The sequence below is a fragment of the Nothobranchius furzeri genome, chromosome 15 (assembly GCF_043380555.1).
Source record: "Nothobranchius furzeri strain GRZ-AD chromosome 15, NfurGRZ-RIMD1, whole genome shotgun sequence".
NCBI lineage: Eukaryota > Metazoa > Chordata > Actinopteri > Cyprinodontiformes > Nothobranchiidae > Nothobranchius > Nothobranchius furzeri.
The window spans coordinates 57,624,418-57,651,126 of record NC_091755.1 but is presented as its reverse complement, the minus strand read 5'-3'; the positions used below and the strand labels follow the sequence as shown (position 1 = coordinate 57,651,126).

General features: G+C 43.8%; 2 protein-coding genes across 3 annotated transcripts; one reads left to right on the top strand and one right to left on the bottom strand.

The window, feature by feature from the left end:
- Positions 1–5,476: 5,476 nt before the first annotated feature.
- LOC107391117 (poly(rC)-binding protein 2) lies at positions 5,477–26,678 on the top strand. 2 transcript variants are annotated; one of them, XM_015968198.3, is made up of 13 exons: positions 5,477–5,636; positions 9,864–9,985; positions 12,435–12,458; positions 12,555–12,587; positions 12,686–12,802; positions 12,898–13,029; positions 19,212–19,340; positions 19,424–19,498; positions 19,685–19,726; positions 20,073–20,145; positions 20,237–20,292; positions 22,828–22,997; positions 25,526–26,678. In XM_015968198.3, the coding sequence occupies exons 2-13, from the start codon at positions 9,917–9,919 to the stop codon at positions 25,560–25,562; spliced, it is 957 nt and encodes a 318-aa protein (XP_015823684.1). In that variant the 5' UTR covers positions 5,477–5,636; positions 9,864–9,916; the 3' UTR covers positions 25,563–26,678. The 2 variants fall into 2 exon arrangements, with proteins under 2 accessions (XP_015823684.1, XP_015823683.1); XM_015968197.3 differs by having other exon boundaries at positions 19,685–19,744.
- Positions 13,058–19,176, bottom strand: LOC107381899 (uncharacterized). Its single transcript, XM_054751863.2, has 2 exons — positions 18,896–19,176; positions 13,058–18,784 (listed from the first exon to the last, which is right to left on the bottom strand). Exon 2 carries the CDS (start codon positions 18,154–18,156, stop codon positions 13,786–13,788), a length of 4,371 nt encoding a protein of 1,456 aa, XP_054607838.2. The 5' UTR covers positions 18,157–18,784; positions 18,896–19,176; the 3' UTR covers positions 13,058–13,785.
- Positions 26,679–26,709: the final 31 nt, after the last annotated feature.

The following is a 26,709-nucleotide window of genomic DNA, read 5'->3' as shown; positions in this document are numbered from 1 at the left end:
GCAGGACCTCATCCCTTACTCGGAGAAGGCATTTTACCATTTTCCAATTCAAGATCGATTAGATACTTTTTTATTTTTGAGGTGAAATCCATTCACTCCCAAACTCCACTACACGCGTCTCCTTTGAGATCAGAGACAGCTTTCTGTGGCTACTGCTGATGTGCATGATGGTGCTTGTGGTGAGATTGCATTTCATCCATGTGCACACATGGGGTGGGATGGGGGAATACAGATGTGCAGATTACCTTGGAGACTGAATTAGAGCTAAACCTGTTCATACATTCACATGCATTCCATTCACTCGCACCTGCCTCCCACAGACAGCCTGCACACTGTCAGAGTTTAAACACACACACACACACCTCATACTTCTCCAGTTTAACTCCATGATGAGGGACCTAAAAAAATTTTTTTTAAAGGAAGGGAAGTCATGTGTGACGAGGAGGTCAAAATATGTGCAAAGATTCCTTCCTGCCAGACAAGAGTCGTCTCAAGGCACTTCACATAGTAAACATTCCAACACAGGTCAGTTCATTAAGCCAATCAGTAAAAAGTTTACTATATAAGGAACCAAGCAGGTTGCATCATGTCACTGACTAGGGTCAGAGTCTTTACAGCAATCCTCATACTAAGTGAGCATGTAGCGACAGTAGAGAGGAAAACTCCCTTTTACAGGAAGAAATCTCCAGAGGAAGATCGAGAAGACAGAGCACGCACACACACACACACACACACACACACACACACACGGCATACCAAGTAGAGTTTCTATGACTACATTGTGATATCTAAGTAGATATTCTATTTAGTAAAAGATAAACTTCTTCGTCTTCGTCTTCGTCTTCCTCCGCTTATCCGGGTCCGGGTCGCGGGGGCAGCATCCCAATTAGGGAGCTCCAGGCCGTCCTCTCCCCGGCCTTGTCCACCAGCTCCTCCGGCAGGACCCCAAGGCGTTCCCGGACCAGATTGGAGATGTAACCTCTCCAACGTGTCCTGGGTCGACCCGGGGGCCTTCTGCCGGCAGGACATGCCCGAAACACCTCCCCGGGGAGGCGTCCAGGAGGCATCCTGACCAGATGCCCAAACCACCTCAACTGGCTCCTTTCGATCCGGAGGAGCAGCGGTTCTACTCCGAGTCCCTCCCGAATGTCCGAGCTCCTCACCCTATCTCTAAGGCTGAGCCCGGCCACCCTACGGAGGAAACTCATTTCGGCCACTTGTATCCGCGATCTCGTTCTTTCGGTCATTACCCAAAGCTCATGACCATAGGTGAGGATTGGGACATAGATCGACCGGTAAATCGAGAGCCTGGCTTTCTGGCTCAGCTCCCTCTTCCCCACGACAGATCGGCTCAGCGTCCGCATCACTGCTGACGCCGAACCAATCCGCCTGTCGATCTCCCGATCCCTCCTACCCTCACTCGTGAACAAGACCCCGAGATACTTAAACTCCTCCACTTGAGGTAGGACCTCTCCCCCGACCCGGAGGTGGCAAGCCACCCTTTTCCGGTCGAGAACCATGGTCTCAGATTTGGAGGTGCTGATCCTCATCCCAGCCGCTTCACATTCGGCCGCGAACCTACCCAGCAAGAGCTGAAGGTCAGAGCTGGATGAAGCTAGGAGGACCACATCATCCGCAAAAAGCAGAGACGAGATTCTCCTGCCACCAAACTCGACACACTCCACACCACGGCTGCGTCTAGAAATTCTGTCCATAAAAGTGATGAACAGAACCGGTGACAAAGGGCAGCCCTGGCGGAGTCCAACCCTCACTGGGAACAGGTCCGACTTACTACCGGCTATGCGGACCAAACTCACGCTCCTCTGGTAAAGGGACTGAATGGCCCTTAACAGAAAGCCACCCACCCCATACTCCTGGAGCGTCCCCCACAGGGTGCCCCTGGGGACACGGTCATAAGCCTTCTCCAAATCCACAAAGCACATGTGGATTGGTTGGGCAAACTCCCATGCCCCCTCCATCACCCTTGCAAGGGTATAGAGCTGGTCCACAGTTCCACGGCCAGGACGAAAACCACATTGCTCCTCCTCTATCTGAGATTCAACTATCGATCGGACCCTCCTCTCCAGTACCTTGGCGTAGACCTTTCCCGGGAGGCTGAGGAGTGTGATCCCCCTATAGTTGGAACACACCCTCAGGTCACCCTTCTTAAAGATGGGGACCACCACCCCGGTCTGCCACTCCCTAGGAACTGCCACCGATGACCACGCAATGTTGTAGAGACGTGTCAACCATGACAGCCCTACAACATCCATAGCCTTGAGATACCCAGGACGAACCTCATCCGCCCCCGGGGCTCCGCCGCTGTGTAGTTGTTTGACTACCTCAGCAACTTCTGCCCCCGAGATCGGACAGTCCATCCCCAGGCCTCCCAGCTCTGGTTCCTCCTCGGAATGCGCATTGGTGGGATTGAGGAGCTCCTCAAAGTATTCCTTCCACCGTCCGACTATAGCCTCAGTTGACGTCAGCAGCTCCCCATCCCCACTGTAAACAGTGTGAGCGAGTTGCTGCCTTCCTCTCCTGAGGCGCCGGACAGTTTGCCAGAACCTCTTTGGAGCCGATCGATAGTCTTTCTCCATGGCCTCACCAAACTCCTCCCACGCCCGAGATTTTGCCTCGGCAACTGCCACTGCTGCACCCCGCTTGGCTATCCGGTACCTGTCTGCTGCCTCCGGAGACCCACAGACCAGCCACGCCCTGTAGGCCTCCTTCTTCAGCCTGACGGCTCCCCGAACCTCTGGTGTCCACCAGCGGGTACGGGGGTTGCCACCACGACTGGCACCGGCCACCTTACGACCACAGCTAGCAACAGCCGCCTCGACAATCGCAGAGTGGAACAAGGCCCACTCGGACTCAATGTCCCCCACTGCTCTCGGGACGTGGTCAAAGCTCTGCCGGAGGTGGGAGTTGAAGACCGTCTTGACAGGTTCTTCTGCCAGGCGTTCCCAGCAGACCCTCACTATGCGTTTGGGTCTTCCAGGTCTACGCGGCATGTTCCCTTGCCATCTGATCCAACTCACCACCAGGTGGTGATCAGTTGACAGCTCCGCCCCTCTCTTCACTCGGGTGTCCAAAACATACGGCCGCAGGTCAGATGATACGACTACAAAATCTATCATCGACCTGTGACCTAGGCTGCCCTGGTACCAAGTGTACCGGTGGGCATCCTTATGTTGGAACATGGTGTTCGTTATGGCCAAACTGCGGCTTGCACAGAAGTCCAATAACAAAACACCGCTCGAGTTCAGATTAGGTGGGCCGTTCCTCCCAATCACACCCCTCCAGGTCAAGCTGTCATTGCCCACGTGAGCATTGAAGTCCCCCAGCAGGACAATGGAGTCCCCTGATGGAGCACTATCTAGCACTCGTCCCAGGGACTCCAAAAAGGGTGGGTACTCTGAACTGATATTTGGCCCATAAGCACAAACAACAGTCAGGACCTGTTCCCCGACCCGAAGGCGCAAGGAAGCTACCCTCTTGTCCCCCGGGGTAAACCCCAACACACAGGCAGAGAGTCTCGGGGCTAACAAAAAGCCAACCCCAGCCCTCCGCCTCTCACCCGGAGCAACTCCAGCAAAGTAGAGTGTCCAACCCCTCTCCAGGTCTCGGGTTCCAGAGCCAATGCAATGTGTCGAGGTGAGTCCGACTATATCTAGCCGGTACCGCTCAACCTCTGCCACAAGCTCCGGCTCCTTCCCCGCCAGCGAGGTGACGTTCCATGTCCCAAAAACTAGTTTTCTTGTCCGGGGATTGGACCGCCAAGGCTCCCGCCTTGGTCTGCCACCCGATTCGCATTGCACCTGACCCTTCATGTTCCTCCTGCGGGTGGTGGGTCCACAGTTGGACGAGCCCATGTATCCGGTTCGGGCTGGGCCCGGCCGGGCCCCATGGGCGAAAGCCCGGCCACCAGGCGCTCGCTCACGGGCCCCAACCCCAGGCCTGGCTCCAGGGTGGGACCCCGGTAACCCTCCGGGCCGGGTACTCCGACTCTTCGTTTTAACCGCCATGAAAGATCCTTTATTTTCTTAATCTAAGTGAATCTGTAATTAACTCAACAGGTAGTACATGCTATTAGCCTGGCCTGCCAGACTCCTCCTCTGTTTAATTCTGCACAGAGAAAGGGTCTGGGAACTCTCCAATTCAAATAACCCCACCCCCTGAGAATTTTAACCAAGCCAATCAGCTCTGAGTAGTTTACATCACACACCACAATGCCGAGTTTGTCATAAACATGGCGACTGAAGTGGAGTTCACTGCAGCTCTTTCCTTTGTTCTAAACCACTTGGACACATCTTTAAAACAAGTAGAAGCGCTAAAAGCATTTCTTCTAAAGAAAGATGTTTGCGCTGTCACCAGACTCCATTTCTGACTACAGCTAAAAATCTACAGCGTGGCGGTGACCATGGTCTCAGATTTAGAGGAGTTGATTGTCATCGCAGTCACTTCACACTTGGCTGCGAACCGCCCCAGCAAAAGCTGGAGATCGCTGTCTGATGAAGAAATTCTGTCGGAGGTGGGAATTGAAGCTCCTTCTGAAGGAAGACTCTGCCAGATATTCCCAGCAAACCCTCACAGTATGTTTGGGCCTGCCAGGTCTGACTGGCTTCCTCCCCCACCATCAAAGCCAACTTACCACTAGATAGTGGTCAGTTGACAGCTCCACCCCTCTCTTCACCTGAGTGTCCGAGACGTGCGGCCACAGATCAGATAAAATTACAACAAAGTCGATCATTGAACTGCAGCCGTGTCCTGGTGCCAAGAGGTCACCTTTATGCTTGAACATGGTTTTTTGTTACGGGCAATCCATGACTAGCACAGAAGTACGATAATAAAACACCGCTCAGATTCAGATCATGGGGGCCATTCCTTCCAACCACACCTCTCCAGGTCTCACTGTCATTGCCCACGTGCACATTAAAGTCCCCCAGCAGAATGACGGAGAACGTAAGTACTTCAAGTACTCCAAAAAGGTTGGGTAGTCTGAGCTGCAGTTTGGTGCATAAGCAGTCGAATCTAATTATTCATAATTTCAACCATTTAATTACACCTAATTGGAAGTTTACAAAAAATTCACCCCTCTCAGAGTTGTCATGACTGCAATCTAGATCTGTTAAACCTAAAATGTTTTTGAACCAGGCTGTAAACATGTTTATTTCTGTTTTTAAATTGGCATTAGCAGTATTGACATTTTAATATAGGTATTAGTGTTTTATAGATATTTAATAACACTATCACCCTTACAACTTTTACCATTGCTAGTAATAATAATAATAATAATAATAATAATAATAATAATAATAATAATATTGTTATTATTATTATTATTATTATTATCAGTTCTCTGTGAATGTTTTATTGTAACTCCAATGAGCAGAAATTGTTTATCTATGCAACACAGCAACATAGTTTGATTTTATGCTACAACGGCTTTCCTTACCCTGAGCCAAAGTTGACTGTGTTTTGTCTTTTGTGCAAAGCAGAAGAGAAGAGTGGAGTCCGATCAAGCAGCGGCGTCTCTTCCCTCTTCCCCGGATCCTCTTAAAACTCCCTCCCGAACCTCTCCCCTTCCACCCTTGCCACCCTATCCACCCCTGAACACACTTCAAGTGACGGTTCGGGTAAGACTTCCATGAATATTATATTTATTTATATATGTTTTTTCATTTCTGAAAGTGAAGGGCAGAGATAGCAGTACTAACGTAGGCCGCGGGATACGTCTACTTCCTGGAACGCGATGCTAATATGCTAGCGTGCTGAATGAACAATTACCAATCTGTGTTTACCTTGAAGGCTGCCTGTGAATTATAGCATACACTCTGTTAATTATGTCGATGTGCGGGATGGAGTGATTAAACAGATTTATTTGGTTCACTTTCTGTAGCAACCACGATTTTAGGAAATTGTAGTAATAGCGTCGTTTCGTTGCTAAATTTAGCTTCCAACATCATGTTGGCGTGATGCTGTTTTTCAGCTAGAAGTCTGACGTTATTTACGCTGCTTAGCTGGAGCTTTGTTTTTCTATCAACTCTTTAATGGCATCAGTAGCTGAAGAGTTTGAGTAGTTTGCATATCCACATTAAAAAAGAAAGCTGGAAGTTAGGTCGCCACTGCTGTTCAGTGCCAGGAAGTAGACACGGTGTTGGGGAAACAGTGGGTCATTGTCAACAAGAATGAGTGGACTCGGGCCAGTTTAACACTAATTACTGAAGTAAAGCTCATTATTTCTAACGCAGTTAAAGTGCAGAGCCAGCTCGCCTGCAGGCTAAATGTGAGCTGCATCACTTTCATTGATCTGTTCTGCCTGCAGATTTTAGGTAAAGAATGCGTAACTGAGAATCGCTCTCACTATTTTACTATATTTAATAATCAGGGTACTACTAAATCAACCTTCTTTGCTGATTATTGGATGGATGAATGACTACAGCTGTAGACATGTGCAGTAATAATTTTTTTATTTGGCATTTTAGCGCATCATAAAGGTGGAATGTGGAACATTTAAATTAAATGCTATAATTTTAAAAATAATACTTCCACGGGGCGTTTAGAGGTGTGCAGAATGAATGTACAGTTTCTGCTATAAATGCTATATTTAGAAAAAAAATTATCAAAATGTTATTCTGACAGCATGATACTGGGTTTATGTTTACTTCTACAAGGCAGTAGGGAGCACCATTGCAGTAAAAAGTCAGCTTTACAAGGCGAGGCTGGGACTTTGTAAAATGGGGGACTTGTTAAATCAAGCTGCTGACTTTGAGTTCAGAAGATGTTCCAACGGTAAATACTGTTGTAAAATAAACCTATTGGTAGAAATGAGTCCTTATAGTTACCCAATACGATTCTCCACGGGACATGGTGCTGGCTGGTCACGTCTCATATCAGCAGTGAACCAACACCCTGACGGCTGGAAATTGTGTTTTGTTGGTGCACTACCACGTCTATACACTAGATGTCGCTATAGTGTCCGTGTTCCATATTCAACCTTTCATTCAAATGAAAAAGTTCAGCCTTAAACAGTCGTTTTTGCGCCCCCTTCAGGATTAAACTCTGCTGCATAAAATTGAATTTGAATCAACCATTGCTACTGGCTAAATGCTAAAGTGTAGTTTATGCTTCTGCGTCGGTACGGAGAAATGCAATGCCATTATCTGTTCTTGCCAGAGCTCTCCAGCAGGCTCACAAGGACGGATGGAGTAGAACTAGGGCTGCACAATATATCGAAAAATTATCGTCATCGCGATAACAGGACGTGCGATAGGCCCATCGCAAAACATGGCAAAAACAGCGATAAATGTTTGGTTCAAACATTTCCATCCGCGTCATACATCAGCTTTTTGTAAACCAGCTCTTGTTTTTTACACGGAAGTATTATTTGGCCAATCAAATGTAGTCCTTCTGATATGCGGCCAATCAGTTGGTCCCGTTCACAAAATACGCCCGCCCCCTACATAGACCCTTTTGGAAAGCAACACCCAAACAGAGTTTGCGGCGCTGTTCCCTTGTTCATCATGCTGGCTCAGAGCCACGAACGCACTTTGTGCTGATGTTTCTGGATTCAGCGCTGCTTTCAAACGCGAACGTGACTCCGCTCGGTGTCGTTAATCATTTTTACTGGACTGACTCCGACATGTGCCAGTGAACCAACCCACCTTCATGTCGCTAGTGTTAGCCCCAGGCTCCGGTTAGCTTCCAGCTAAAAGGCTACAGCACTCTCCTCCCAGTCCCACCCTGCTGAAGAGGGCCTGGAAAAGTTCCCCCACACATCAAAGTGATTTTTCATTTATGAGCTTTTATAACCTTGTTAATCAGGATAGTTGATTTGCTGCTGCACATAAACTGTCAGTCAGAAGCTCTGCTAGCCGGCTATCTTAGAGGCTAGTTCATTTTGTTAGCTTGTTATCAGAATCATAGTTGCAGTTTCATCATCTGAGCTGCTTTTTAAGATCTAGGTAAACTTGTTCAATTTGGGGTTAAAAACAAACGTTTTCACAAATTTTCCCTGTAGTTTTTTTTTTTTTTGCCAGTTCCTCTTCTGAAAGGTAGACAATTTTTTTTCTCTCACCCTCAAAAAATCTTAATATTCTCCTACTTTGGCCAGGCACAGTTCACTTTCCAATTACAGCAACAGCCTTATATCATAACCACATAAGTGGAGAAAATGTTCAGTAGCAATGAGAGAATTTGCTGTTGCATTTAAGTGATGTTAACTATTATTTAACATTTAAACTTATTTTCTGATTTTTTTATTTATTAAAAAACCCTGGTAAGGGATGTTTTTCTGTATTTGGAGCATCAGAAAAAGTTTTATGGTGGAGGTGATGTTTTAAAGTCACTGAGAACCTGCATGCATGCAGTTTGTTGTTTTGCTGCTAATACAGTAGCAGGTGCAGCTGCATATTTTTGCAATAAAAATGTTATCTTGTAATGGAATTCATGCATTAGTTATTGTTTGCTTTGAACCCAGAGCAGACGTCACACACCAGACGACATCAACGCTGCATACTTTAGTATTTGTTAATTTATCGTGAGTAATATCGATATCGCAATATTAAGCACTGTTATCGAATATCGCAGGTTTTCCTAATATCGTGCAGCCCTAAATAGAACTCAGTTTTGTAAATATCCTTGGAAAGCGACAGAGACCGCAACGCAAGCCTGTGACTGGTCAGGATGCCGCTTACTTTAACTTTGTCAACAGCGCCGCCATTCCCCCTCAAAAAACAAAACGGGAACTGAACATATTTAGTGACAGACACGGAGCAGATTGAAGAACATCTCGCGGTAAAAGTCCGACATTATAAAGCGTTTATACACCGGTGACTGAAGAATTACAAAGAAACACAGCAAACTTTTTATTTGTGTCAGGAAATTATAGTAAATTTGAGTTTAGAGGTGGTGACTGCATGGAGAGGTGAAGGGGAAAAAAATCCTTGTTTAAGTTTCTGAAATACATAAACACAATGTAAACACACTTGAGACGTGACTGAATTGATGGCAGGATACCCCAGAAAAGTGCTACGCCCTCTGCTGTCCTGGCAGATAATTGCTACACAACACCAACAGAGAAGTATAAATGGAAAAGGTGCATCCTTAAACGTCAATTACACATCGTCATAAATAATCAAGGTCTTAATTTCAGTCAGTCATTGTGATTATTAGGGATATTCTAATTGATCGGCCAATATCTGCTGATTTTTGTGAAAAACACGTGTTCTGCAAATTTCGATCAATGCCTTTCAGAGCCAATCATACCAGTCACCTGTTTTACTTTGCAGCTGGCAGAGACCCGTGGGCGTCGTCACGCACTATTTAGACTGTTGAGAGCTTTTAATGTTTAAAATCTGTTAGATTGTTACTAACATCAGCTACATTTAAGTGTTCCGGTTTTCCTTTTAAGTGAATCGTTGCTGCTTCGTGCTGCACGTTGGTGTAAATCCTCATTCATCTTGGACGTGATCATCATGAGAGTTTTAATAGAAAACAACTGGACTGTTCTGGTTATCTTGAAGACATTTTATCGCTCATAAGAGGCTCCTTCAGTTCTAAACCTTGTGTTGTGAGTAGGAGGCTTAGAAGTTGTGGTTAGAAACAAACATTGATTGTGCTTCAAGTTTTTTTTCTTCTCTTGAAAAAATAAAAATATGTTTTTGTCTAAATTAATACAGGTCATTTAATGTGATGTCATTGTTCCTTTCCCCCCAGCTCATGTAGGCTGTAGCGCTCATTTAACTACATAGCAAATGTATGTCCAATCCATGTGATCGGTATCGGTGATCAGCAGCAAAAACCTGATAGAAGCATCCCTAACATGACTTTTTTAATCTTTCATTCTCTTTATCGACCTGAAGCCAGAAGCCAATACATCTCTTTGTTGGCCAGCGAGGTGGACTGAGCAGCAGCAATGGAAACAAGTCTGGTTGAAGGAGGACTTAATGTCACCTTAACCATCAGGTTACTCATGCATGGGAAGGTGAGTGGGACTTCATTTATTCTAAAGGGCTGTGGCCTCATTTATAAAGCTTTATTTACAAAACAGGTCTGGAAGTCACACAAGTCATTTTCCACGCACACTTTGTGATTTATAAAGAAAAACTTGTCTGGAAAATTGTATGCAACTTTAAAGTGAGCATCAATGCATGGGTAGAGACGTATTTAATCTACACTTCCTGTTAGGAAAACGCTTCTGAAAGAGGCGTCGCCTGGTGGACCAAGAGAGCAGCAGTGAGGCAGTGATAGACCGCACCCCCCTCAACCCTCCCACGTGTGCTTTCGGAGTTTCCAATTCTAAAAACGAGTTGTTAACGAGCATGTGCGCACTCGCACGTGCACGAAAGCACGCACTCACACAGACTTACCACTCAGGAGAAAAGTACCTTAGACAAATTCTGCAGCATTCTGGAGGATTTCCTGTTAAACGTGATCATTAGATGAAAAGGGGGAGGAGGGCATTTTTTTCAAAAGGCAACCAGCTCAGAGCGCTAATGTGTCAAATCAGCAGGTGAGTGGCGGAGCCAGGTGGAGGTTAGGGTTAGGTTTATCGCATATCGCAGGTTTTCCTGATATCGTGCAGCCCTACTAGAATTTGAAGATCCTCACACTGTGATGTCACAGTGTGAATTTGCATTCATCTTGGCTCGCGCCTGCCCACAGACAGGGAAGAAAGAAATAGGTGGGCCTGACAGAAGGGCCGTGAGGACTCCTACACAAGCCGTTACTCTTCATTTGAGTTAGTAGTACTGGATGAATAAACTGAATTAACTGTTCGTTCTGTTTATTAAAATGTTTTTACCATTTTTTTTTTCTTCAGTTCTCATCTAAGTAGAGCTGTAGTGAAGCGTCAATGACGTTGACGGCTTGATTCTAAAAATTCGTCGACGTCAGATCCGGTAGTCAACACACCACGTCCACTTGTTGCATCCCCAGGAGTTTATAAATAGAGGAGGAATCTGCCTGTTTTACCTCTAGTTCGCCCTCTTCTCCGCCTTCACTAACATCTCCGCCAAATACCAAAGACCCGGAACAATGTCCGTCTGCTGCTAGATAGATTCCTTTCTTGTTTTGCCCGCCTTCGTCTCTTGGCAATGGACAACAACTTCCGGGGTCAAATGCGCAGCTTCGTCTCTACCGCAGATGTAGAAAATCACCGGGAGCGTTTCTCCCTTCATAAAGGAGCTTCTTTCAGACATTAGGAGAGCTGTTTTTGTGGTAGCAGTCTCTCCTCCGTGCTGGTCTGTTTGCTGCTGGGTGTTTTTGGTTTATTTAAACTTGGTAACTTGATCTTAACGTTGTTAAAGCTACTGTTAGCATTTTCGCTAACAGCTTCTTGCGTTTGGATAAGCTGTTACGTTTTGGTTTAGAGTTCATCTTTTCTGTGGTGCAGATCTCCCTTTTATTACATTTGGAGTGTCTTGGGTTTTCAGTTTAGTTTAAAATATCACCTTGAGTTTGGTTTAACCACCCAGTTTAGAGTTTGGACCCTTGGAAATCCTTATTTTGGTCCAGAAACCAGTAATCTTTGCCCAGTGGGACATCCCTAGTTATTTGTCCTTTTGTTTCAATTCCCCAAAGGCAGAATTAGTTTTATTATTCCCAACCTGTGGATGGAAAGATTTACGTTTTTTTGTTGTTGTAAATAAACCTGATCATCATTTTAACTTTTAAATCCCACCTTACTGTCCCTTCCTTTTTGCACACGAGCCAAACTCCCCAGGAAGGGTCGTAACATCACTCGCCTCACGCACATAAGTGACCAAATCAAAGCAGCATGGACACACTCAGTCTCCAACCACCTCTCAGGCAGCAGCCTGCACTCCCAAGTTCTACATGTCACCAGAACATAACCAACCGTAACACAGTAAAAGCAGTGTTATACAAAATGGAAGGCCTGTAGTGTTTATTCTCTTACAGTAAGAATTTATCCATTTTTTGAGGAATTTATTTGAGATTTTCTAGTTTTTATTAATTGTGCAATAGAAAAATTATCGTTAGATTAATCTTCTAAATAGTCATTAGAATAGTCGACTATTTGATCAAATAATCGTCAGATTAATCGTTTAAAAATAATCGTTTACCCCCAGCCCTACATCTAAGCTTTGTCCAGTACACACTCAGATCTCGCAGTTGAGCAACTTGATTTGTAAATGCAATCTGTCATTTCATTTTGTATCATGCATAAAAATAGAGTAAACTTCCAGCTAGGAGGTGCACATAGCTGAAACGATGATGTTTGGTCATGGTAGCAGGTTAGAGGCAGCGTGGAGCTGTGAAACCAACTCTCTTCAATCAGAGATTGATTTTAAAATCAGACTCAGCCAGCCTCTAAAGACTTTGCATGAGAGGAATATCAGTTTGACTTCATGTAGAAAAAACAGGATTTGTTAACGTGTTTTTTGTTTTTTGTTTTTTGTTCCTTTCTGCAGGAGGTTGGAAGCATAATCGGCAAGGTAAGTGCTTTCCTTTTTCCTGCTGAAAGGATGTTATCTTCTGCTCCATCTGTGTTTTTTGAAAATCCTGCATATTTGGGGTTTTTTTTTCTACAGAAAGGCGAGTCTGTGAAGAAAATGAGAGAAGAGGCAAGAAGTTCTTTTTCCTTCCAGCATGTTGGAAAACAAAAATGAACTTGGCTACAACTGCACTTGACTTAACCTCGTGTTTGCTCACATCTGTGCAGAGTGGTGCTCGCATCAACATCTCGGAGGGGAACTGTCCGGAGAGGATCATAACTCTGGCAGGACCCACCACTTCCATCTTCAAGGCCTTCTCCATGATCATTGAGAAGCTGGAGGAGGTGCGGGTCGCTCGCTGCATCATTGCCAGAATAAAGTACCAGAAACATCTTGGCTAAACCGTTTACATTTTTGCTCTGTGCTGTTTCATCTGCAGGACATCAGCACCTCCATGACTAACAGCACGGCCACCAGCAAACCACCAGTCACCATGCGTCTCGTCGTGCCTGCCAGCCAGTGTGGCTCTCTCATTGGCAAAGGCGGCTGCAAAATCAAAGAAATCAGAGAGGTTTGTTGTCTTCTTCGTGTGAATCTTTGGATTTGGGAGCGTATGTGTTTCTACTCGGGTCGAAAGAATCCACGCTTCGTACTGATGTCCACAATTATTTTATTTCTCTCTGACAATCATGGAGCACCGTGAAAACTAGAAACAAGTAAATTAATATCAATAACATATATGATATTCATCTCAGCCACTTATTTCTTTCCACAAAGTGCACAAGTGTTAAACGAAGAACAGTATAACGTTTTTTACCGTGTACGCCTTGTAAAACCCAGCAGTAGAAAAGATGTATGTTCCAAAAGTCCGCCGTGTTACCGCACCGTGTCGTCTCTCCCGCGACTCACAGGAAGCGACTACCTCACAACAATCTCAACAGAAACATTTCTTATAAGAAAGACGTATAACTCCACTGCACAGATACACAATATGAGTACCAAATAAAGAAAACAAAACAGAGACAACGTACCGATCTCCGATGTGCTGCTGGTGTTGTCATGGCAACCAACACAAACATTCCAACGTCAGTTACACTCCCACCAATTACCTTTGATTATTACAATTGCGAATGTGAATACACTTGTATTGTTCATTAAATCAATGGTAATTCCCAAGCACCATGTTGTTATGTTAAAACACTCTTGCATTGACATAAACAATATTCTTTTCTCAAACAATTAATTCAACAGTATGAACAGAATTTACATCTCCACAACATGTGCATGAAGTACAGCATAATGACAACTTGTATTTTAGAAGGGAAATCTAATCAATGAATGACATATTTTTCTCATTTTCTACCAGGACCACTAATTTCTGAATGGGTCTTTGAATGACGGATGGTTGGACGAGGCGTTCGCCTCTCTTTCCTAATTTCCGATCACCAGTCTGGATTGTCACCTTCCGTACAAGTCCATCATCATCCTCATGGGCTTCCACAACCCTAGTTAGTTTCCATTCATTGCGAGGAACATCTTCTTCTTTGAGAATCACAATGTCACCCACCTCCACATTACGTCTTGGTGCATGCCATTGCTGTCTCAGAGCAATATTGGCCAGGTATTCCTTTCTCCATCTGTGCCAAAATTGCTCAGTCAGATATTGGACCCTTCTCCACCATTTCTTAGCATACAGGTCCTCCTTTAATGTGCTGCTCACAGATGCCGAGGTTACTGCTGCAGTTAACTCTAGTCTCGGTATGGTGACTATTTTGGTTGGTGCAACCCTCGCCTTGCCCATGATCAAGGAGCAGCATACCCTTTCTCTGCTTACTACTCTGATGTAAGAGCACTGGCCATACCCTTGACTGCTTGCATCAGAGAAATGATGAAGCTCGGCTCTCTGAATCTCACCAAGGCTGTCAGGTATGAAGCATCTTTGAATTTCAATTCTTTCCAGGTTCTCCAAATCCTTCATCCAAGTCTCCCACCTTAACTTCAAGTCTTTGGGTAGTGGCTCATCCCACCCTGTGCCTCTCTGACACATCTCTTGCAGCACTCTTTTCTCTTCAAGAATGACTGGGGCTAGAAACCCCAAAGGGTCATACAAGTAGGCCACAATTGAGAGGATCCCTCGGCGCGTTGCCAGTTTCTCCTCAAGTGACACCTTGAAGGAGAAGCTATCATTTTCAATGTTCCACCTTATACCTAGTACTCTTTGAACTGGCAAATCATTGTGATTAAGATCAACATTCTTCACCTCCGTAGCACGCGCTGCAACCTCCACTGAGTCAAGGACCTCTCGACTGTTGGAGAGAAATTTGTGAAGGTGCAGCTTTCCTTTGGCACACACAGCTTGGGCATCTTTGACCAGTTCAATTGCCTCACCCACCGACTTTACACTTGTGAGACCATCGTCGACATAGAAATGTTTCTGGATGAAGCTAGCTGCGGAGGGGTACTCTTTCTCACATTGGCTGGCAAGGTGTTTCATGCCATAATTGGCACAGCCAGGGGAGGATGATGCTCCAAACAGGTGAACCTTCATGCGGTACTCTCTGGGTTCTGAGTTTGTGTCTCCATTTTCCCACCAGAGAAATCGCAGGTAGTCTCTATCATCCTCGCTCACATGAAACCTGTGGAACATTTTCTCCACATCACACATGACTGCGATGGGATATTTACGGAAGCGGCACAGCACAGCTGTTAGGCTATTTGTGAGGTCAGGTCCTGTTAGCAGATGGTCGTTTAAGGAGGTGCCTTCATACCTTGCAGAGCAGTCGAAAACCACTCTGATTTTGCCTGGTTTTCTGGGGTGGTAAACTCCTTGATGTGGGATATACCACACTTTCCCCAGCTCTGCTTGGTTTTCCACTTTCTCTGCATCTCCATCCTTGAAGACACCTTCCATAAATCTCACGTAGTCTATTTTGAATTTGGGATCTCTGTCCAGCTTCCTCTTTAGATGCTTCAACCGTACTAATGCCAGCCTTTTGTTGTCTGGGAGATGTGGACGTGCTTTGAAAGGGAGAGGCATCTCCAGGTGACCCTCCTTATTTTGTTGGATCCTCTCTTTCAAGATCTGCAGGAAGCATATATCTTCTTGAGATATGCTTCTGTCACCAGATTTTGTGTCTGCAAAATCGGACTCTAGGGCCTTGATGACAGCAAATGGCGTTATGGGTGGCATCTCTCTGACAGACACTCGATGGCAAAAACCAGTCACATCTTTAGCTTGCACACGCTGTGGTGCGCTTCCCACAATGCTCCAACCAAGATCCGTCTCAATAGCATAAGGCTCATAGTCGCCCCCAGTGATGACCCTTCTTGGAATTAACGCTCTGGAGCAGTCATATCCAATCAACAATCCAACACCACAGTCCATCAACGGGGGTATCTCTTGGGCCATGCTTACAAGGTGTTTCCATTTGTTGGCTGTCTGACAATTGGGAATATGTGCACGGTCAAGAGGAATGAAGTCCCTTGTGTAGGCTGGAGGCAAATTGATTGAAACGTTTGAGGAAAATCCTCTAACTTTGAGCTTGCATACTCTTTGACTCTTCACGACTGAGTCTCTCCCCATCATGGTGGAAAGTTTAAGTTTCACTGGTTCCATTGCTGCTTTTAGCTTTTCGCACACCTCCTGATCAACAAATGTGTGACTACTTTGAGTGTCCAATAGTGCATACACTAGGGTTTCAGTGTCCGGAGCACTAAGTGTTGAGATCCACACTGGGACTATCATCGACGTACTCCCACCTTCACCTCCACTCACACAACATGATAAAGATGACGTGCTTTCTTCCACTGCACCCTGAATTGATGATTCTCCTGCTGTAGAACGATCTTCATGCAATGGCGTTGGGTGACTCTTTTTGCATATGCTACATGTGGACCTGTTTCTACAGTCTTTAGAATTGTGACCCTTTCTTAGACATGCAAAACACAACTTATTTTCAAGTATGCATTTTTTCTTATCCTCTACAGGCATGTCCATAAGCCTCTTGCATTTATGTATGGAATGGTTCTCACTACAGCAGATACACTGGTCACTATTGTAATTTTGTGTTGGTGTGTTCCATTTCTTTGGTTTCTCTGCATCTCCCAACTTGATTTGACCAGGGTCAGATTTGGTGGTGGAGCTTGATGGAATTGAAGGTTTCACATTTGTGGCAAACGTGTTTGCTTTTGAACGCTTCATTTCTCTTGGTGGTGCCTCTGCAGAGTGCCTTAAGGCATGTAAGGATGACACTGGATTGCATGCTATGCGTGACTCCTTAGAGACAAAGGAAGCAAACTCATGAAAGCTTGGATAGTCGTTGCCCCGATCTAGCTGCTCTGTAACGTAACGGTTCCATCTACATGTCACCCAATCAGGAAGCTTGACTAATATTTTCTGATTCTCCTCGCAGTCGTTAAGAGCCTGTAAGCCCTTTATGTGGGGCATTGCATTACTACATGTTTGGAGGAAATCACTGAACTCTCTTAGCTTGAGATATTCCTTTCCTCCAATCTTCGGCCACCCATTTAACTTCTCTCTGAAAGCCCGCTGTACTACAAAGGAATGGCCATATCTAGCATTTAACCTATCCCATGCCTGTTGATAGGCTTCTTCATCTTTTCTGTAGAAGCTGCCTTCAAGAGAAGATTTTGCCTCGCCTGCTATGTACTTTTGCAGGTAGAATAGCCTGTCTGCAGGGTCAGAGCATCGTCTCTCTATGAGGGCTTTGAAGCTCATGCTCCATTCTGTAAACTTCAGAGGATCACCCGAGAATACAGAAGGTTCTGGAGTTGGCAAGCGGGTGAGAGCTAATGACTCTTGTAGCGATTTGACCAATGATGTCTCGTTTTGCACAACCTGCCGTTCTTGATCTGGGATGTGGTGAGCGAAGGGGTGTGCATCACTCACTTTGCTGAATGGAGGACTGCGTGTCCCATCCCTTTCCTCTTCTTCAGTGTAGACATTTAGCCTTGCCTGAATTACATCAATGTCCCTCTGGTTTTCCAGTTTTCTCAACTGCTGACGTTGAGCTTCGATGGCAGCTTCCATATCAACTTCAGCTCTCTTTGCAGCCAGCTGAGCAGCCGCTTCCGCCCTCATAGCCGAAATGCTAGGTGACTCTGAGAGATGTTTAGAATTGTGACAGCTGGGTGCAGTAACTCTGGAAGCTGTGGATCCATATATGGACCTAGCATATTCATTATCAAGTAGCATGCGTAACCTTGATCTTTCTGCCACTGTGTCAAACTCATCTTCATCTTCAGTGAGACGTACTCTCATCAGCTGCAGCAAGTCGGCTGTCACAGCTGAGCATGCATCAATCTTTCTTCGAATTTCTTGACTTGGTGAGGTTTGGAGTCGAATTCTGTCATACTGTTCCTTTAATTCAGACTCTTGCTTCTCAGCCTCATCCATCATATTATACATGTCACTCTCAGAGCATGCTTGCTTTAACCTTGTGCGAATGTCTCTTACGTTGCTTCTCCACTTCTCATATGTTGCTTTGAACCTCTTCTCCTTTTGAGTTAACTCTTGATCTTTCAGTTCCTGCATTTTTGGTGTTAATCGCCTTTCACGAGAGGATTTTCTTGTTTTTGTCTCAGATTTCTCAGACACTACACTTCTTTCCTCTTTCATATCCCCTGCATCTTGGACTTTTGACATAACATTAGGATGACTATGGTCATCTTTAGACATTTTCAGACTTTAAAAGGGGTATCTTATGAAGGGACAAGATATCTAAGGTAATTACAAGAATGGAATGGATGCAATAGGTGGAGAATTATTAAAATTAACACAAGGCACATTAGCTTAGTTTCTTACATATGACAGTAAATAAACTTCAGTTTCAGCCTTCTTAAAGCTTGCAAACAATAAGTAAGAAAACAACAATAAGTTCCAGGACTTGAACAGATTGTCCTTTTTTTTTCTTTTTCTTTTTTTGTTACACAGTCTGAAGTTTGAACACAATTAATTTCTTGTCCATTATAGCAAATTTGTAGCTCATGTTCTATCCATCAACACAGGAGGCATAACAGCTGCGTAATATAGCCTGATGACTCACGCTTCTTGAAACCGCTTCTTGAAGTGTCCACTGAATATGCAGCTCCTGATTGGTTGCTCCAAAATGCAAAGCAACGTGTCCACTGAAGCCTGTAGCTCACTGTAGCTTGCTGCAGGATGACGAGAGCTCTGCGCACCGAAGCCTCCAGATGGATTGGGCCAACGTTTTCACTGTTTCTACTCGGGTCGAAAGAATCCACGCTTCGTACTGATGTCCACAATTATTTTATTTCTCTCTGACAATCATGGAGCACCGTGAAAACTAGAAACAAGTAAATTAATATCAATAACATATATGATATTCATCTCAGCCACTTATTTCTTTCCACAAAGTGCACAAGTGTTAAACGAAGAACAGTATAACGTTTTTTACCGTGTACGCCTTGTAAAACCCAGCAGTAGAAAAGATGTATGTTCCAAAAGTCCGCCGTGTTACCGCACCGTGTCGTCTCTCCCGCGACTCACAGGAAGCGACTACCTCACAACAATCTCAACAGAAACATTTCTTATAAGAAAGACGTATAACTCCACTGCACAGATACACAATATGAGTACCAAATAAAGAAAACAAAACAGAGACAACGTACCGATCTCCGATGTGCTGCTGGTGTTGTCATGGCAACCAACACAAACATTCCAACGTCAGTTACAGTATGTGTTAACTGGTGTGTGTTCTTCTGTTTCTGTAGTCAGCAGGAGCTCAGGTACAAGTAGCAGGGGACATGCTGCCCAACTCAACAGAGCGTGCCATCACCATTGCAGGGACCCCACAATCCATCATTGAGTGTGTGAAGCAAATCTGTGTCGTCATGCTTGAGGTATGAATGAAGATCACGTCGTCGATCCTTTTGAGGGACGGAGTTTCTTCAAGAAGTTAAAGCAGATGTTTATTTGTTCTTAGTCTCCACCCAAAGGCGTGACCATCCCATACAGGCCCAAACCCTCAGGCTCTCCTGTCATCTTTGCAGGTGGTCAGGTAAATGACCAAAGCTCTTGTGTGAAGGAACATTCTGTGATATTAAGTGGTTGGGATTGTTTATTTGTACATGTTACTGCTCTTCTGGCTTTGTTCTGATGCCCATCTGTGAAATGCGGACTGATATGTGGATATTGGAGCGTGTTAATCTTTCTTTTCCCCCTAATGTCTGTTCTCTTTTTGCAGGCATATGCTGTCCAAGGACAGCACGCCATTCCACAGCCTGATGTAAGTGAAGGTCCCTCTGTAAGTGATCCAGTATATTTGCAACTTCAGTCCTGGGAAGCCATGCCACCTCCTTATTTAACCTATTACTTTTGCCACCCTTCCTTTTCTGACCAACAACCCCATTTAACAATTTTAGAGATTATAAACTACAACTCGAACAAGAAAAAACTTAAGGTTAAATTTCACTTCCCATGCTCCATTTCACTGTTTCTGATCATTGCCATCTAACTTCTCTCAACTGGGGAATTGCAATATTTCACACTAGTAGGAATTTTTTCAGTCTTTCTTGACTTTTTTCTCCTCCTTTTGTTGTTTCTTCCTGCCTTTCCTTCTGTTGTTTCTACAGCTCACCAAACTTCACCAGCTAGCCATGCAGCAGGGCCCCTTCCCCATTGCACATGGCAACCAGGGCTTCCAGGGTAGGTGAACATGCTGCAGGCTTGTAGTATATGTGTGCATATTTTCACAACTTTTTCCTCATTGGACTGTCTTTTTTCCCCCCCTCTAAAGCTGGAATGGATGCCTCTGCACAAACTGGCTCACATGAGCTGACCATTCCAAATGATGTAGGTTTAATTTTTCTTTATTTCTAAGTACTCTAGTGTAGAGATTTACTGAAATTAGTTTTCCTATCGCCGGCATGCTCTGCAGATTTTAAAGAGGACTTAGAATCTAAACCAACATTTTCCTTGTTGAATAAAGACAGCTTTGTTGGTCAAAAGTTGCATGTCAAAAAGTCTAAGCCGTGTGTGACCTACTTTTTATGTAAATTAGAAAGTTGAAAAAGGCCAGAGAAAAACTGCTTTTCTGAGCAAGCTTTCCTAGTCATGTCACAAGGTAACCACCCCTGCTACAGCTACACGTTCCAACCCCCTTCAGCGTTATGTGAACGCTGGTCACAGCAGAGCCACGGTACTCTGGGCCTCTGTTAGCACCAGCGAGCTGTTAGCTTCAGCTAGCAACAGCCTTGTTGAAAGAGAGAAAAACCCTCACCACTCCGGTTCCAGGATGTACTGGTAAAATCCAGACTGCATGAATGTCAGATAGATCCACAGCTTGGGGTCTGGTCCTTTTCTTCATTGTTAGTCTACATCAAGCAGCCTGTCTTTGTCACACACACGCTTGACTCACCGCTTCGGTAGAGACTTTTTTTTCTTCTTTTCTCAAAACTTTGAGTATACAAAATCAAAAAATGTATATAAAATGTAACACAGAACATGTGCAGGGTTAGATATTACACGTGGTATAGGTCCTATGAAATGCTACCATGTTCGGTTTGACTTTTGCTGAGCCATCAAACAGCTAAACAAGAGAAAAAGTTGTTAGTATTTCTGTAGTGCATTTATCTACAATTTAGTAGGGATGTCCAGATCTGACCATGTGATCGGAAATCTGTTCCGATCACGTGGTTTCTGACTCAATCGGGATTGAGTGTTACTTCCCGATATGGACTCGGATACTGGGTTCAAATTGCAGAAGAGCTAAGGGGAACCCGGTTCTCCTGAAAGGTTGTCGGGCTCCCCTGAAGCCCTCAGCTTACACACCCAGAAGGAGCCTGAGAAAAGATCCTGTTTCTACCTATATTATACTATTTATGTGGACTCTCAGCATAGCAGGGATTATTTTCAGTGGAGAGGCAGAGCACTGATTATTCATGCTCTCCAGCCAGCTGCACATGGCCACAGTAACATTTTCAGTATGGTGTTATTAGGGACACCCAAAAAATATATAACATTAACATCGTTGATGTCTGTTCATATTCTCTCTGGTGAATTTTGTCTTTTATTCTAGCCTGATGTGCTCTGCCACTGCAGCGCTCATCACCTGTGGTCTGGTGACTCCATGTCACTGGCGCAGCCGGGCAGCGCAGCGCCCACTCCGCAGTAAATCCCTTTGATCTTTTTGCTTAGTTAAAAGTAACTCATGAGGTGGAAAGTAGGAAGTCAGGCAGAAGTTGTTCTGTAGGACTGAGAGGAGGCAGGAAGATCAGAGACGGACACAACAGGAAAATGGTAAATGGCCTGTATTTGATTTAGTGCCTTCTAGAATCCTGGAACCCCCCAAGGTGCTTTACAACACAATCAGTCATTCACACATTCACACCTTGGTTGCGATGAGCTACATTGTAGCCGCAGCTGCCCTGGGACAAACTGACAGAGGTGAGTCTGCCGTAAACAGGTGCCACCGGTCCCTCCGACCACCACCAGCAGGCAAGTTGGGTTAAGTGTCTTGCCCAAGGACACAGCGACAGACTGAGCGGGGCTCGAAGCTGCAACCTTCCGATTATGAGACAAGCACTGTTGCAACCCCTGCTAATTGAAGAAAGCAAAGAACCCATTCTCTTGGTGGTGGTGGTGATGGGGGGGGGGGGGGTGTCAGCTGATTGGCTGCTTCGGATGTTTCTGCCAACACCCCTCTGCTTTATTATTGGTGTGGGTGTGCAGCCTGCAATTGTATGAGTGGCTGCACCTGTGCAGCATAAAAGGCTAAGTGCAATTTGGAAAGACTCAGGTGGATCAGGAGTTGAGACTGGTCAGAGGGAGCACCTTTGGGAGCTCTTGTCTGTGTGGCATATTTGGTGAGACCTTTTAGAGGCTGGTTTTTAATTATAAAAAATTACTCTTAAACATTAACCTTGTGTCCAGACCTCCTCCTTTTGTTGCAGTCCCATGAGCCGGGTTGAAACTGCACTTAACTCCTGTGCCGCCGTCGCCCAAAATAGGAAAATAAAATCCAAGAAAACGAAACAAAGTTTAGGTACATTCATCCACTACACGTTTTTACCTTTGTAAAGCAATAATATTTATATATTTGATAAAATTCAGATCACCATCAAAACTCAGTTTCACGCCCAGGGCCGTGTCAAGGAAAATACTCCCTAAAGTGTTTGATCTGGGTCGAGTAATGTGCCAGATTTTAAATCAGCTCTACTAAAGAAGCTTATCAGTTGATGGTTTAAAGAAATTATAAACATCAGTCCAATACATCATCTGACTGATATATCGGCTGATCTACTTCATATTCCATTGACTTAAGTAATTTTCTATTTTTCACAAGTATTTCTAAAATTTTGTTTTGTTGTATTTATTCCTCTCTCCCAGCTCATCGGCTGCATCATCGGTCGTCAAGGCGCAAAGATCAATGAGATCCGTCAGATGTCAGGAGCTCAGATCAAGATTGCCAATCCAGTGGAAGGCTCGACCGACAGACAGGTCACCATCACTGGCTCCCACGCCAGCATCAGCCTGGCTGAGTACCTGATCAATGCTCGGTAACAGCAGACACTTAAAGGACATAAACAGCTTTTTGAATATTGTTTACTTTAGATAGTTGACAATGCTTTAGTTCAGCTCTCATCGTACTTGTAATTATTTGTTGAGCAGTTTAATGAAAAATATCAGCTTATTAACTTTATTTGTGAAAAGTGTGAGGGTTTGCTTTAATACTAAACAATCGATCTTTCTGACTGAAATTACGATGTCAGACAACGTGATCGTGTGATCACTGAAGCTGCGTTGTTTTGCAGCGCTCCACATTGACCCAGTATCTGTTTTGTGGTATTTGATAGCAAATGTTTGAGCTGACACTGTGGCGCATCAACTGCAAGCTTGGAAGGGCCATGCGTGTTTGGTCATTGAGGTTTTTTTTTTCTTGGCACCACTATGACCAATATTATGGCCATGGTCTTTCACACACGAGTTGCTGCTCTTGGCTCAGTTTCTCCTCTTTTCCGCACTGTTTGTGTGTGAAAGGGAAGAACGTAGATGCTGATTCCTGAAACCCCTGAAAGGAATTTACCGTAATAACACTATGCAGACTTAAAAGTGCAACTTCGCTTTCAAAAACCATTTTCTGACGGCACTCACCTTTGTGGAGTTACGGTAAATGAAAGCAAGTTACGTATGTATAATGTGTTGGTGTTCTGTCTAGAGGACACTGGTTTTCTATTGCTGAAATTGATGCTGACCTGTGGTGGTCATGGTCAGCCTATGGCCAATATGTTCTGCCAATTTTTTTTTTGTTCTGACGCTTTGCACTAGTGTTGGACGATATGTATGTCCTTAGAGCAACGCTGATGGTGATGGCGTCACTTAGCCTGGCCTGCCAGACTCCTCCTTTGTTTAATTCTGCACAGAGAAAGGGTTTGGGAACTCTCTTATTCAAGTAACCCCACCCCCTGAGAATTCTAACCGAGCCAGTCGCGCTGAGTAGCGTGCGTCACACACCACAACGCCGAGTTTGTCATACACACGGCGACTGAAGCGGAGTTCACTGCGGCTTTTATTTTTTCTAAATGACTTGGACACGTCTTTAAAACCACAAGTAGAAGCGCTAAAAGCTTTTCTTCTTAAAAAATAAATAAATAAAAGATGTTTGCGCCACTGCCAGATGCTATTTTTGACTACAGCTAAAAAAACTACAGCATTGCGCGGTACAGTCGTCATTTCCGTCTTTTTCTGATTGGTTATTTTTGAGCTGGCTAGTCCCGCCCCTCATGTGTCTCTCTGCCTGTGAGTTACCAGACGCTTTCTCTGTGCAGAATTAAACCGAGGACGAGTCTGGCAGGCCAGGCTAGGCATCACTTCCATATCAGTGTTACTCTGAGGAAGGCTACAGAGTTAGCCGAAACTTGTTTTCACCTTTCTGTCCTTGTTCTGCTCTCCCCACCTATTCCACCTTCCTCAGGATCCACTGATTTCCCTCTTTCCTATTCACTCTCTCTTTTTCTTTACATTTTTTAAATCACAATTGTCTATTTTTGCTCATTTTAAATATATTTTTTATAATATTCTAAATTCTTTTTTATATTTAAAATTTTTAGTTTTTGTAAAGCGCCTCATGATTTTTATGTTGAGAGGCGCTATAGAAAAGACCTCTTCTTCTTTCTTTTTCTTTTTTCTTCTTCTTTTTCTTTCTTTTTTCTTCTTTTTCTTTCTTTTTTTCTTTTTTCTTTCTTTTTCTTTTTCTTCTTTTTTCTTTCTTTTTCTTTCTTCCTCTTCTTTCTTCTTTTTTCTTTTTCTTCATCTTTCTTCTTTTTCTTTCTTCTTCTTTTTCTTTCTTCTTGTTTCTAATTGTTTGTTCTTCTTTGTTCTTCCTTTTTCTTTCTTGTTTCTTCTTCTTCTCCTTCTTCTCTTTCTTCTTCTTTCTTCTTCTTCTCGTTTCTTCTTTTTCTTCTTCTTTCTTCTTCTTCTTCGCAATAAATCTAAAACAAGTATTTATAACACTGTGTGCCAAAAAACCCCAAATGATAGAACTTGGAAAAACAAGCCAGAACGAATGTACCAGATTTGGAGTGACATGTGTTGACGATTGCTATGTTGTGGTTCTGAGCTTTTCTGGGCATAAGGTTTGGCAACCTGGGGTCTAGGAGTCAAAAACAATAAGAGCATGCTTGCACATCACACTGATGTTGTCTCCATTGTTTCTGTCAAGGTTTGAAGCCAAACTAACTCTAGAAGTTTTATGTTTGTGAGTAGCTTTGGTTCCTTTGCTCATCGTCGATGTTTAGGATGATTTCAATGAGAAATCAGGTGATTTAGTTCTCAGAACACCGTCTGAGTTTTTGCCTGTGGATCATATCGAGGGCTTCTTGTGTATCTGGCATCAGCTGCAGGTTGTAGTTGGTTTCAGTTTAAATGTCTCCAGATAAGCTACAAAGTAGAGAGCCAAAGCTGTGTGCTTCAGATCCACTTGTTTACCTTTAACTGGACGGTTGTACATCTGATACAAACGTTGCTTCTTTGGTATATTTTTAAAGCCAACATGATGCCTGAATGTGTTGTTTGTGTTTCTGCTCAGGCTTTCTTCTGAAGCTACTGGACTTGCAGCCAACTGACATGGAAGATCTTCATCAGCATCTAATAAACTCCTCCGCCTAATTTTTACCAAGAACTTAATGAACTTAATGCAAAAACCAAGTACTCTAAACTCACTGTTTTCTCTTGCCTTGGTTAGACACATACTTGGTTGTAATTACACCGTTACCGTCATATTGGTATTTTATTTATTTATTATATTTTAAACCTGTTGGCCTACAGAGACTGTCTTCTGTTGTGTTTTTCCTTTTTATTTCTGCTGTAAATCTGTATGGTTTTCTTGATATACTAAAAAAATGTTTTAGAAAAATCTGTAAAGGCATAATGTTTTTTCTTATGTCAGATTTTTCTTAGAAAATGTTAAAATGAAGTTAAAAAAAACAATAACAATAAAGATGGACTGTTCTTTCCCTTCCTTTGAAATATATATTTATTTTTATTTAATACACAGTTCCTTGTACAAGTAGAATTCAATATTTGCTATTTGAAGATGTACTTCCTGAACAAGGCATTGTGGGATTTAACGGGTTTTAGTGTGTGAAAAGGAGCTAAATACATATTCAGGAAAAAACTTTGAAGGTAATTTATTTCTTAGTGGGGGGAGGGGTCATAACTTTAAGCTTTGTCACGTTTCACCTCTAACCTGCTCAGTAATTGTGTCATTCCTGTTTCCATTCATTGTATTTGTTGATCCGGACGTTTGAGCTTCATTGTGAACACTGATCAGGGTGGGTGGACCGCGGTCACGAGCAGTGGGCCGGAACATTTTGGAAATGTTTTCTCAGAAATTACCAAGACCATAGTTGTGGCGACGACGATGACTAACATGAAAATGTTTGTTTTGAATAGAGAAAATATTTTTTTTAATGCCGGGCAGGGGAATGCTGCAAGGGTGCAAAACTAAGACATATTGGTCTTTATAAGTATATTATGCTGAAGTATTAAATTATGATTAACTAGAAGAATTAACACTAGTTTCCTGCTATCCTCTTTCGCCTGGGTAAGATTTTATTTTTTTTATTCTTTGCAGGATGAAGAAACTCACGTTTTTTGTGCACGTTTTCAAACTATTGTAGATCTGGGTGCAATTAATGTGTTGATAAAATGAAATGCAGAAATAAAAGATGTGAAAAGGCTCTAATTGTTCTCCATCTTCCTTCTGATGAA